The sequence below is a fragment of the Pempheris klunzingeri genome, chromosome 1 (assembly GCF_042242105.1).
Source record: "Pempheris klunzingeri isolate RE-2024b chromosome 1, fPemKlu1.hap1, whole genome shotgun sequence".
Taxonomy (NCBI): Eukaryota; Metazoa; Chordata; class Actinopteri; order Acropomatiformes; family Pempheridae; genus Pempheris; species Pempheris klunzingeri.
In genome coordinates, this window is record NC_092012.1 from 2,685,470 (window position 1) to 2,699,634 (window position 14,165).

Here is a 14,165-nt window from a genome sequence, read left to right on the forward strand (position 1 = left end):
TTTTCTAATTAAATATGCGCTAATTTGCGCACAGAAATCTGTTTCATTTTGTTCATATATTAGAGCCAACGGTTTTTACTCCATAAATCCGAAAATACTGTCGACAGCTCTATAAAACGCTCTATAAATCAGGCTGTGAGTGATATACGACCAAAGCCCTCAGTGAAAACCCCCAGAATACAGAGAGGTGACAGAAAACTGGAGAGTTTGGTGTCTGTAAGTGCTGCTGAAGTGGAGAAAAAAAAAGGTAATTTAGAGAAAACAGTCCCTAAAGACCTGAATTTAGAAGAAATCTACAGATGCAAATAATTAAAAGCGAAGAAAAATAATCACCTGAATGTGTATTTTTGACATTTAACTTTGTCTAATGTTTAACCGGTGCATTAAAAACACAGATCTTTGCATGTAATGTTGCTCAATACTGGATTTAAAAAGTAGGCGTCGTACATTAGCTGTTCTTTGGCGGTTTAAATAAGAGTGAATTGCACTTGGCGGCTGTCAGAGTTCACTTTTGATGTGCAGAATAAGCAGAAATGTGTTTAACACTTTTAAATCTCAAATATAAACTATCTGTTTTCAATATATTACTATCTGTTTTAGATCAGCAGGGCGGCCCCGGACTTTTGAAGTCCTTCCAAATCCCCACACGATCGGTTTGAGCGTTAATCGTGGTGACGACCAGCCTGGAGTAAGCACAGCGGCTGTACGCCAAAGGGAAGACGTGGAAATAACCACCGTTTGGGGGGTCGGTGGGAGGGATGCCCAGGTGCTGCATGCACAGCCCCAAGAACACGTCTTCAATGTAAACAGGTTTAACGTGTCTGGACGCCTCTATGAGCTTTTTAGGGAGGTCCAGAGACAGAACGTAGCCCAGACCCAGAGCGTACGGCGGGTAGACTGAGCGAGGGTACAGCTCCACAGGTAGGAACCACTTCGACGTCGGGTTCCTCAGGACTGCGGCTCCTCTCGCCACGAGTCCGGTCATGTAGTCGACCTTTGGAGCGTTGGACAGCATGCTGACGAGATTGGGGACGTTCACAAAGGTGTCCGAGTCGACCTTCATGGCGTAGGAGGCCCCGGAGCAGTGGGAGTCCAGCCACTCCAGCATCACCATGGTCTTGATGGTCAGGTTCTTGTAGCAGTCCAGGAAGTCGCTCTGGAGCAGGTCTCGGTGCTCCTCGCTCTCCCGCAGCAGCTGCTCCTGGAGCCGCTCCGCTCCGTCTCCGGCGTGCAGCCCCAGCAGGAAGAACAGCTTCACCGCTTTGCCCCGAACCAGGCTCTCCCCTCCCCAGGTGCCGCGGATGGCGTCCCGGTGCTCCCGGTTGTGGGGCGCCACGGGAACCATCAGGACCAGGAAGGGCTTCTGCTGCTCGCATGCGTTTGGCTGGTTTATGACAAAGCGGTACTCGTAGGGGTATTCCACCAAGTACGGCCCCGGGGACACATAAGGACGAGGCTTCTTTTGCTCCGGAGTCACCGCTGAAGCATTAGTAGTGATGTTCTCAGTGTGGGTGCTGTTCTCAGGTGGAGATGCAGCAGCAGATCCAGGAGCGCTGGACTCAGTCGTGTTGGCAGCGACCACATCTAACCTCTGACCGTTAAACTGACTCCACAGCTTTGAGGGTTTGTACTGCTGCCACCACTCAGGGTTCCAGTCGGGCGCCATGTCCCAAATGTCCGTCCTGTAGAAAAACAGAACCGCTCCCAACACCAGGATGAAGAAGAGGCAGTGACACCGCGACCAGCTGTACCGCCTCCTGCTTTCTGCCGGGTTCCCTCCATCTACAGCTCCCTGGCTGGGAGGAGAGGACGGGGAGACGTGCCGCGTAAAGGACAGAAACCCACCGTCATGAAAAACCATAAACAGCAAAGAACACATCAAACACTCTCATCTTTTTAATTACACTGCATTGCTGACTTCCCTCCACAAAAACTCCACCCTAAAGAGCTGACATACCTTTCTCCTGCCTTAACAAAGCCGCTCTCCAGCATGTCGGCGTTCCCTTGTCTGTACATGTGCGCTGTCCTCACCCTTCAGACAACATCACAGAGAAAAAAGTTACAGGATGTTGCTGCACTGAAAAATTAATGACAGGACTTGAGGCATTCAGTTGCAGCTGTGGGTGACTCTTACCTGTCTGTTACCACAAACGGGAGCAGCGGGGGGGCATTTAGCCAACTTTCCCGGGCGTTAAACCTGCCTCCTGATACCTCTGTGACATGCTGCAGCCGTCAGACGAGTTCACCAAGTAACCATGACGCTGTGTCCCTTCTTTTACCTGCGGGGCGGCCACACCTATGTTTTCTCCACCCCTTTGGGTTTGCCAGTGTTGTTTCGCCTCGAAGCCAATGAAAAGCTCCGAATCCTCCAGAGGCTTTGGGAAGAAGCTCTCTTAGCTCCTTTATCACATTGGTGACACCTGTTTGTGTGTGTGTGTGGTCAGAGGAGGGGCGGGGGTTAAAATCGCTCACTTATTCTATGGAGTTTGGCAGCAGGCAGCACGTTTAACCTTCAGGTGTCTGTTTATTTAACTTTACTTGCTTTACTTTGGTATTTTTTAATGTGTGTGGCTCTCATAAGAAGTGTTCAAAGATGTTACTTTTTGTAATTCACATTTTTTTATTGAATTTTTCATTTTTTAAACATGAACAAACACACAAAACATAAAAAGGCAGGTTTTTCAGCAGGCAATGTCCATCACAAATTGTCTAAAGAAAAGCTGAGAGGGTCCAACACATAGTGGGTGTTCATTCTTCATATGTTCATATTCACATGTAAATATTCACATGTTAGAATTCACTTTTCAGTTTCTTACACACACAAACTCTCCCATTGTTCATTAGCAGCTTCGTTTCCACCGTTCAGTCTCATCAACACTTTTTCATATGCAGCCGTTTCCATCATTTGAACTTTCCACATTTCATAGTCGGAGTTTGGGGTTCCTTCCAACACCTCAGGATCAGACGAGCTCAGGTTAACAGACCAGATTTTAATATTCGGTATTTACATTTATTTAAATTTGGTACTGTTGTTTTGTCCCCGAGGAGACAGAGCCTTGGTGAAGTTGGGAGTATACATTCTAGCCAATTCCCTAGAAACTCCAAAACATTTTCCCACATAGTGTGTAGATATGTACCACGTTCTGCCTTGCATTTCCAGCACAGGTCATCTTTAATTAATTTAATTCTATTAAGTCTAGTTGGAGTGTAATAATATCTATGTATTATTTTATATTGAATAAATTTGCTCCTAGCTTCTCTAACATATTCTTCAGTGTTGGAAAGAATCCCCTTCCACGTTTCAAAGATGTTACTTAAGTAAAACTATTAAAGGAGTATTCAGAAAATGCACAAGAGGCATTAAAAGTAAAAGTACATCGTTTATTTCACACATAAAAGGCAAGAGAAAACTGATTTTATAAATGAGGATAAATTAAAAATGGCTCATAGGAAGAAGAGAATTTAAAGAATAGATAAAATAACCAAGAATTGTTGTGGTGGGCATCTGAGAAAAAATATTTTCTTTTTTAAAAGTCTCTTTATTGTTTGTTTTTTTCAGTATAAACATTATAAGATTATTTGGCAGATACATTTAAAGAAAAAGCATCTTCTGTAGAATTACCCAGCATGTCTCACCGTTTGATATATATATATTGAAATATATTAGATAATAAATAAATTACAATTTAAACTGTCCACAGTAGTGCTAATTAGAGAAGTTAATCACGAGAATTGAATGAAATAGATAAAAAAATATGTAAATAAATTCATTTTAAATGCATAAAAAGCAGAGTAAAGGTTGTAAGAAGGCTCAGAAGGGGATTTAAAGTCTCATAAAAGGCTCATTTTAATGAATATCTAAATTTCTAAATGCACCCTAAGACGTCTGGCCGGCAGAGAAGTAAACACACTGGCAGGTTTTGTTTAAGGCGTTGGTCTGATAGGAGTGATAGGAGTTCAGTTCAGAGTCCAGATGTACAGATTTCTGTGGTTGGTCTGCGTTTCAGGTTTGTTCCACAGACGTCGTGGCTTAAAGCTGGTTCACACATATTTACTTATTAGTTTCATAATGAAGAAAATGGCCTTAAACGACACACGAAAAGCTTAAAATGTGTAGACATGACACGCAAAATGTCCCTTTATCTGTTTATTTAATTAACTGTAGTAAGTAACTTTAGTGTTTTCTACACCTTTGGGTTCAGATTTAATACTGAAGAACTACTAAACAGAATCAGCCTAAAAAAAAAATCACCATGTTTAAGTTGTGTGCAACAACACTGACGACACGTCCGTCTCCTGTTGTAATGAACTTTATGAACAACATGTAAATACAGAACATGTGAGGCTGAATTGTTCCCACTGTGTGTGTTCAGGGGATGTTTATCTGGCACAGATAACACAGATATCCTGAAAAACCATAAAGTTTTACTAGAGACGCAGCCTATTTCCAGAGAGTCAAGAATTCACACCTCGCAGATAAAGGTATTAAAGTTAGGTATTAAAGGAGTTATAGTGGGCCATTCTACATAATGAGTACTTTTACTTCTAGTACTGCACTTTTACTTAAGGAAAGATTTTAATGCAGGGCTCGTACTTATGTAGCACCATAAAATGATTAAGTATCTCAAAATAATGAGAAACTTTCTCAAAATAATAAGAAACCTCTAAAAATAATGACTTAATATCTTAAAATTATGAGAAATCTTTCAAAGAATAAATATTTTGTATCTAAAAATAATAAGAAACTTTCTCCCAATAAAAACAAAAACAAAAAAGTTTCTAATTAAAATGATTTGGCTTTATGTTGCACATGTTTGTGTTGTACGTACATTAAAAGCCTTCAGGGAAAATATTGTGTCATCTGCTACATCTTTGATGTTTCACACGTTTCCCAAACAAAATAAAAAGGTCCCAAAATAGAGCCTTGTGGGACTCCACGTTCAATCTTCGTACACCGTCGACTGGTATCTAAAAAGCTGCTCTCACACCACATGTGAGGGGGGAAGTATTCGTAATTGGAGAATTTCTGATGGTGAATGCTTAACCTCATTCTGCACCAAGAAGCAGTAGTTAAAGATTTAGTAAAGTATTAACCACATCTGGCAGCCGACACTTCCCCCATCCACAGCTCTGCCACCAGGTGCTCATGTTCTCATGTGATGTGGACATATTCATGCATACTCTTGATGCATATTTGGGTTGGAAATCATTGATTAACCTGCTCGCAGAGAGACTCAAACAGCAGAAAGACTTCCTCAATGTTATTATTAACTTAAATAAATGCACTAGTCAGTTTTTCTTCCATGATATTTCTTCTTTCAGATTAGTGGAAAGAAAACATCCAAAATAAACATTTAAGTGTTTATTTTAATCCACTTCGTCTGTTTGTGTGTGTAGATTTTTACTAAATTAATTTAAAGGCTGTTTTCTCAACATTAGTTTGTCTCTAGCTCTGAAATCTCCACTTCAGCAGCTCCTAAAGACATCAAACTATTCCTTTCTATATTTATACATTTATGATGAGGTCTATGAAACATTATGTTCCTAAAAACATGGTGAAAATGGCAGATTAAACACTAAAACCTACATAGAAATGTACCTGGAGATCTCAGTCCATGCTGGCCTGCAGAGACGAGTCCAAAGAAACGAGTCCTAAATATGGAAAAACTTGGTTTGTCCTTGAGTCTGAAGTGTAAAAGAGGAGTGAAACAAGTTAATGTTGTATATTTCAAAAAACACATGCAGCATCTACGCACATTGTTTAAGCTCCCCCATCTGGTTTGTTGTTCAAAAGCTGCACAACTTCTCACTTTTAAACCAACCAAACCTCAAGAGAATTTTGTCAAACTTAAGAAATGGGTATTGATATTCAATTCAATTTATTTTGTATAGCCCAATAGCCTGCATTCTCGGAGCCGAGTGCTCTAGTGGGGTAGTACGGTACTATGAGCTCTTTAAGATATGATGGAGACTGACCCTTGAGAGCCTTGTAGGTGAGGAGAAGGATTTTAAACTCTATTCTAGATTTTACTGGAAGCCAAGGAAGAGAAGCCAGTACAGGAGAAACGTGGTCTCTTCTTTTAGTTCTCGTCAGAACACGAGCAGCAGCGTTCTGGACCAGCTGGAGAGTCTTTAAGGACTTATTGGGGCAGCCAATAAATAAAACACTAAAGATTATCTCTTCTGTTGGCAGATGACTGTTGAAGATGGTTTGGCCGAAACGATCTGGACACTTCACTGCAAACAATGAGTGTGCAGAGGTGAAGCCTGGCAGGTGTATCAGTTGTTATTTGTTTAGGGATGGTTTGCATGTCCGATAGCGATGAATGATGAGTGGAGGCTGGTGGTGGAGGAACAACAAAGAACTCAGTGTGCAAAAGTGCAACAGAGCCAGCAGAGCGCTAGTGATAGGGGAGCATCCACTTCCTGGTTAGACTGGCTCCTTTTCCCAAGAACAAGTTTTATCTCATCATCATTTATGTCAGTAAACAACCTGGACAATAGAGCAGATGTTTATTGTCACTGTTTTGTGACAATCAAAGGCAGTTTTGCAGCTGTGCAGATTCACACTAAATAAAGGAAACATATATTAAATAAATAAAATAAAATAAACAATAACAACAGAGTTAACATTATAAGAAAAACAATGCCAGGGCTTGGAGCATTAACATAAATCACATTACATCAGCTCTAATTATAGTGGATACAACTGTTCAGTGTTTTGATTGCTTATTATTATTGTTATTATTGGAAAATTTAATTGAGGTGAGGCATTGAGTTCATTTTTAAACATTGTAAAATCTGTCTTATAATTGGAAAAATTTTATTTATGAATTTTGCAAGCAAAAAGATCAGATTAATGATATAGAATCGATTTGTTTTAACTGATGTGTAATTTAAAAAAGCCAAATAATACAGGAGGGGTCTGTTTCCTACTTCCGTTTTTACGTATTGACGCAGATGAGCGTCATTACGACACATCCGAGCGTACCGCGTCATAACTTCCAACACATCCGCCGCTTCCTGGCCGGTCCGGCAGCAGCCGCCTGAGGCCCCGCCGCTCCGTGAACCGTTACCCGCTCATCGCCACCGACTCCCGGCCGCTATGAGTGAATGAAAAGGCCGGAAACCGTCAGCGGAAGCCCCGGGACTCGCTGCTGGGTGAGTGTTTGTGTGAGTTGCGGTCGGTTTCAGGAGTTAAAGGGCTCCTTACAGATGATTAATTGATGGTGAACTGATTTGTTTGGGCTTCCTCCAACATGAAATCACTGTGAACTCTCCTGTCATGTGCTTGTTGTGGGTGAGTTAGTTAAATTAGTGGGTGAGTGTTAGCTTAAAGCCTACTGGGAGCTCAGCTGTGATGTTAAAGCTTTGTTCAGACCTCCTGGACTGAGCTGCTGCTGGTCTGGTCTTTGTTAGTCTTTGTGTCTCCACCACAAAAACCCAGACTGACATTTTCCTGACCTGCTGCCATTGTTTTTCTCAGCTTTAAATCCAATTATAGCAGGAGCAGTGTGTGTTAATGTGTGTGTCCTGTCAGCAGCGTTGGGGCTGGAGGAAGGTGGACCCTGAGGCGTGGCGGCCGTGGTGATGGTGTTGGACTCAGGTGAGGTCTTCATGGATCAGGTTGACGGTGTAAGAGTCGGGAGCGGCGGCAGGGATCTGCTGGACGTCCGAGCAGATCCGCCCAAAGCCGCTGTGACGCCCAGGCCGACGGCCAAGCGGAGCAATGCTGCCAAGAAGGAGAAGGTGTCCCACAACGGACTTCCGGCGCAGACGAACAGCAGCCAGGTAGTTCAGAGGAGGGCGTCGTCGCAGGGAGGAGCCGCGCCCAGACCGCCGCTCCGCCGCCCCCTCAGCCTGGAGATGACACCCCAGCGCCTGCGAGGGTCTCAGGATCACGTGGCGGACAGGAGGATCGTGCAGCCCCCCTGGCGGAGCGGTCCGGCCGCCCCGTCGCCGCCGGCTCGCAGCCTGACCAGCCCCAGCCTGGGCGCAGGCGGCTGGATGCGCCGCAGCGAGAGCACCTGCTCGGTCAATTACTCCCTGGGGCTGCGGGCCGGGGGCAAAGGGCAGATGCGACCCGCCACCTCCCTGCCTCACATAGCGAAGGGGGTTGGGGGTACGACGCTGGCGGGGCCCTCCAGGCCCTGTCTGCTCGTGGCCCTCAGGCCTCTGAACCTGGAGGAGGAGAAGCGCTCTTTCTTCCAGTCCGACTACAAGTACGAGCCTCAGTTTGAGTACTCGCAGCCGGAGCCGAGGAGCGTCCTGGACAAGTACAAGGAGGGCTCGGGCCTCTTCCTCGAACAGGTACAGTGAGTCAGACGTCAACCAGTCACCTGCCAGCTCTCATCATGATGATGGTGATGGTTTTTTCTGTTTCGCTGCAGGCGGTTGGCATCATGGAGTGCGTCCTGAGGAAGTTTGGCTCCTATGAGAACTTCGAGGAGGTGACCGGAGGCAGCGTCCTCCCTAAAAGTCAAGTCTGGGCTGCTGTCCGTAAATACCTGCAGAAGGAAGGCTGCGTGGGAGAGGTGAGAAACATCCCTCAGACCGCAGCACACACCTGTCGGCCCAGTGAGCCATGAGCTGACTCTGACACCGAAACAGATAAATGGAATTCAGCCATCATTAGTCTTGTTATACAAACCTGCTTCTCCTCCTCCTGTGTGAATTGTCAAAATGTTCTGATGCAGATTTCAATTTAATCAAGAAAATCAGCGTCCAGAAGAGTGAAAAACACAAAATGTGCAAGCAAATAAACTTCTGTTGTTATTTAACTATTTTTAAACCTGGGCCGTTTTAGTGTTTGAATGACTGGTAGGAACGAAAAGTGTTGGAACTGGTCCAGTGGATCAAGTCAGCCAACAGCTGTGGAACAAGCTGTGATGTTAATCCTTTGAGGCAACTGCACCTGATCAAAGTGCTAAAGCACTAACCTGGACCTGGAAGATCCTTTTGGTTTAACCAGAAACACACCAGACTCAATTTACAAAAACAGGAATTTTACCTCACTGGATATTGGTGTTGCTGGTCTTGTTGCTGTGACTTTGATGTTTCTTATACACTAGTCTGAATCCAGAGTAATGTATTAAAACACCAAAATCATATAATAACACAAACAAACTAAGTGATGGAGACAGCGGTAGACCAGCAACTCCTGATTTATGCAAGGTAAAATGACTGTTTTTTGCAATGGAGTCTGGTGTGTTTGAAGAGAGTGATATAACGGCTGTTTGTGGTTAAACAAGAAGTCTAGTTTTCTCTCACATCACCTGAATTACAATATGCTGAAAGGTTATTATGGATTTTTTTTTGTTGTGATGATGATGATGATGATGGTGGTGGTCTGTGTCTGTGTGTCCAGGTTGTGGTGCGTCTGTCTGACGAGCTGCTGTCTCAGGCGGTGATGGTGGTGGAGAGCTGTCGTCCCACCCTGACCATCAACCTGGCCGGAGCTCGACAGCACTGGCTGGAGGGGATGCTGAGGCACGAGATCGGTACGCTGCCACACACACACACACACACACACACACACACACACACACACACACACACACACACACACACACACACACACACACACACACACACACACACACACACACACACACACTAGATTCTTAGGCTAAGGCTAAAAAAGCTGCAGTCTTTATATCGCTCTCTGCAAACGCACCAGACTCCATTGATAAAATCACAAATTTTATCTCGCAGAACACAGGAGTTGCTGGTCTGCCGCTGCCTTGATCTGTTAGTTTGTTCGTATTATTGTGCGTCACACAAATGTTGTTTTGGATCTGAACTGGCCCTTTAAAAGACAGAGGTCGCACACTAACACAAACAAAGGAATCAGTTGAGGCAGCAGTAGACCAGCAATGTGCGAGGTAAAATTCCTGTTTTTGTCAATGGAGTCTGGTGGGTCAGCAGTTTGTGGAAGTTAAGAATTACCAAAATTAAATGAAGTCACATAAATCATACTAATAATAATCAGATAAAATAAAATGTAAGATAAAATATAATGATATGTAATTCACTTAGCGATGACTCCTCTCCTCAGGAACACATTACCTGCGAGGCGTGAACAACAACCTGCAGCCGTGGGCCACCTCCGACGGCAGGAAGCAGTTCGGCCTCAAACCGGCCAATCCCACGGAGGAGGGCCTGGCCAGCCTGCACAGCGTGTTGCTACGGAAACAGCCCTACCTGTGGCGCGCGGCTCTGCTGTACTACACGGTGTACCACGCCACCAGCATGAGCTTCAGCCAGCTCTTCAGCCACATCGCTCGCTTCGTCCAGGACCCGGACGTCCGCTGGGAGTACTGCCTGCGAGCCAAGAGGGGACAGACGGACACTTCGCAGCCCGGTGAACACACACACACACACACACACACACACACACACACACACACACACACACACACACTCACAGGCTTTTACCTGTCAGCCTACACAGACGCTACTGTCCCGCCCTCGAACTTCAGTTCCTCCTCTCATGTTTACATAGTTGAGGTTTTGGAACTGGTCCAGTAGATTGTTCATCAGCGTAATCCTTTTTGGAAACTGCACCTGATCAAACCTGATCGCTCTCTGCACACACTCGCCAGACTCCATTCACAAAAACAGTGATTTTACTTCGCTTGTGCTGCCACCATCGGCTAGTTGTGTTATTGTCTGTGACTCAAATATACTGTTGGATTCAGATTAACCCTTTAAAACACCAAAGTCACACAAACTAACTGATGAGCAGTGGCAGACACAGCAACTCCTGTTTTGCTGGGTAATGTTGTTTATATCACTGCCCTCAAAGCCACCAGACTCCATTGACAAAAACAGTAATTTTAACTGGCAGGACACAGAGAGCTGCTGCTCTTCTGCTGACTTGATCAGTTAGTTTGCTAAAAACTACAAATTTACTCCTTTTTAAGATGAAAACATGCACAGGAGTCGGTAGAAGTATCTGCAGTCCTGCTGTCAGGCTACAGGTACAACCTCCACCAATCAGAGGCCACCGTGGTGGCGTCTGTGTAGCCTGTGAGGCAAAACTCGGGGCAAAAGCAGCAGCCATTTTCAACAGCTGGACAGTAAGAGGTCTTTATGAAGAGAGACTTTAGTGAGTAAAACAGACCAAATATGTGGCAGAATGATGCTTTTATTGATGAATTATTGTTTGTTCCTGTTTCTCAGGCTGCTTCAGCAAAGACCAGGTTTATCTGGACGGGATCCTCCGAATTCTTCGGCACCGAAAGACCATCGACTTCAAGATGCTGACGTCTTTAGGGAAGGTCAGCATCTGCTCCGTTCACCCAGTACGAAGTCAAATATATGTTTATGTGCAATAATAAGCAGGTTAGTGAATGAATTTTATAATCCTACGCCACCTTTTAAAAAGATAAAATATAAAATGATCAAACATGGAGGAAAAATAACAAAATCAAACTGCCCTAAATGCAGAGATGAACTCAGAGATGATGTTCAGCTGCTGCCCCCTGTAGGACTGTTTACGTAAGGAAAGTAAATCAGCATCAGAAAATGTGATGCAGCTCCACACAGGCTGCCCTTCATCAAGAATTAGCCTCTACATGACTGGTTAAAAAGTTAAAAGCTAACTGGATAATTAACTTATTCAGGGATTAAAATGGTCCAGCAGATCTGCTCAGCCATAATCCTTTGGGGCAACTGCACCTGATCAAAGTAGGTCCACTAAACAGCCGTTATATCGCTCTCTGCAAACAGACCAGACTCCATTCACAAAAACAGGAATTTTACATTACATTTTATGAGTTTAATGTCTTTTTTTTTGTCTGCACCCTAATTTTCATAACTTCCACAAACAGCAGACACACCAGACTCCACTAAGAAAAACAGGAATTTTACATTACTTAGCTTAGCAGATTGCTGTTATACCGCTGCTTCAATCAATTTCTTTGTTTGTGTTGTTGTGACTTCTGATCCAAACACAATATTTGTGTAACACACAATAACACAAACACACCAACTGTTTGAGGCAGTGGGAGACCAACAACTCCTGTGTTCTGAGAGGCAAAATCCCTGTTTTTGTGAATGGAGTCTGGTGTGTGTGCAGAGAGTGATATAACGGCTGTTCATGGTTAAACCAAAAGGATCTTCCAGGTCTCTCTCTGTAGGGATCCTTTCCATAATGCTGTCACACACTTAGAATAACAATCTGAGCCTGTCAGTGGATCAAACAAGCTCTTTTAGTGGACCTACTGTGATCAGGTGCCGGCTGAGATGATCTACTTTACAAAATCTAAAACCTTTTGTACCTACCAGTGATTTAGACACCAGAATACACACATGGATTAACGCTGATAAACCTTCCTCTTCACCTCTGCAGGTGTCGTACGAGGACGTGGAGAGGCTGCGGCACCTGGCGTCGCTCCCACGGACCAGAATCCCGCACTTCATGCGCGACCCGGAGCGTTACCTGCAGCACTTGGATCACATCGTCGCCGTCAACGAAGTGGACGATTTGGCGCTGCAACACGTGCTACCCTGAAATCACCACCTGCACCTCCAAGAAGAAGAAGAGGAGGAGGAGGAGGAGGCTGGTGACTGTATCCTGTGATGAATATCATAACATCCAGTATTATCGATGCTTCATTTGAGCGATTTTTATTTCATTCTTTTTTAAAAACTTGAATAATGCGATCAAAAGGGACGTATATACACTAACACCTCTATCTACATTTTTGTCTAATGCATGTCAGTGTGGCTTTATTTCACAGAGCCGAGTACAGTCCAAGTGCCCCCCACACCCCCACCAACCTGCCCCTTGCCCCCTGGCCTTTACTCCCACTATGAAGTTACCTCAATACTGCAGCTCTACCATGTAACCAACATCATATCTGTAGACTCAGACATAATCACTGCACCCGGCGCCTGTACAGGACTCTGCTACGTACAGATCTCATGCTTTATTTATGCAATTATTTAAGTTTTTTACTTTGAGAGAACAAACTGAATGTCTCTGGTTTTAGCTTTATACCCCCTTTTTTTTTTTTCTTTCCATTGTTTTATGCCTTAGATTGTGTGCATTTCAAAAAGGACACCAAGGACACGTCATTTCAAAGCTCTGGGGACGTCCCAACCGAGACCATGAATCTTTAGGATATCAAGTGCCAGTGGACTCGGTCGAGTGTTCAAAAAGTCCCCGGAGTGTTTTTTTTTTAAAATATCAGTGTTATTGAGGAGCTAATCAGCCGTGTTGTTTCATGTCTTAACTGTGTCCTTGGTGGTCTTTTGATGTCAGTACGCTACTGTGATGTGACCCATCCCCAAGCTTCCCCCCCTCTGCGGAAACCAAACTTTCTTTGGCAGCGTTAAAGGAATAGTTACAGGTTTTACCCGATTTCTTGCGGAAAAGTTAAGATGTGTGGAGTCGAAGCCAGCACACAGACTGGGGAGAGAGAGGGGATGGGTGGGGGGGCGGCTCCCCATGCTTTGTCCAAAAAAGAAGCTAATTTGATGCTAAAGCTAAAACTACGCAGCCCCTGAAGTCCTGACGGGTGATAATTTAGTATAAATTCATATCTCCAGTCGACCCTTTTGGGACTTTTGGGGGCTCCGTACAAAACAAAACCCAAGAAAACGTCAGGAAAAGATTAAAGAAGCACGCTAATGTTAGCGTGTCCGGCTAACTAGCTTACTGCCTGCAGTAGTAACAAACTTTCAAAGTAAAGTAGCTACTGAACTAATTCTAGTTCATTATGTTAATTGTGGGGTCACAGGTTACGTTCAGGACTCCCACTCTGCAGTATTTGGATGCTAACAGGGTTCAGTTAGCAGCTCTGTTAGCTCAACATTAGCTGTGATAGCTTTATGTTCCCCAAAAACACACCAGTTAGTCCTCATCCTAAAAATATTTTCACTACGTAATGACAGAAGTGCAAATATACTGTTTATAATGTGACGTTAAGCTTAACAGAACAAAAACTAATTTGTTTCTTTATTTCCATGATGCTCACCTTTTACCTGGGGCCTGCTAGCATTAGCATCAGTCTGTTAGCATGATATCATGTGTGTAACATTAGCCTCTAGTGTGCTAAGCCTCATTCAGAGACATTAAAAAGTCAGTCAGGAAAACCAATGTTGGCTTAATCAGGGAGCTTATTACAGTTTACCAAACTGCACACGTGCTGAACAAC

General features: G+C 44.1%; 2 protein-coding genes across 2 annotated transcripts; one reads left to right on the forward strand and one right to left on the reverse strand.

Moving 5' to 3' along the window:
* Window positions 1–601: 601 nt before the first annotated feature.
* On the reverse strand, window positions 602–2,241 carry LOC139204401 (beta-1,3-galactosyltransferase 1-like). The gene is made up of 3 exons (XM_070834426.1): window positions 2,135–2,241; window positions 1,958–2,032; window positions 602–1,796 (listed from the first exon to the last, which is right to left on the reverse strand). Exons 2-3 carry the CDS (start codon window positions 2,014–2,016, stop codon window positions 602–604), a joined length of 1,254 nt encoding a protein of 417 aa, XP_070690527.1. The 5' UTR covers window positions 2,017–2,032; window positions 2,135–2,241.
* Window positions 2,242–7,107: 4,866 nt separating this feature from the next.
* Window positions 7,108–12,763, forward strand: kiaa0895l. The gene is made up of 7 exons (XM_070834000.1): window positions 7,108–7,161; window positions 7,544–8,310; window positions 8,391–8,534; window positions 9,368–9,500; window positions 10,058–10,363; window positions 11,185–11,282; window positions 12,356–12,763. Exons 2-7 carry the CDS (start codon window positions 7,591–7,593, stop codon window positions 12,515–12,517), a joined length of 1,563 nt encoding a protein of 520 aa, XP_070690101.1. The 5' UTR covers window positions 7,108–7,161; window positions 7,544–7,590; the 3' UTR covers window positions 12,518–12,763.
* Window positions 12,764–14,165: the final 1,402 nt, after the last annotated feature.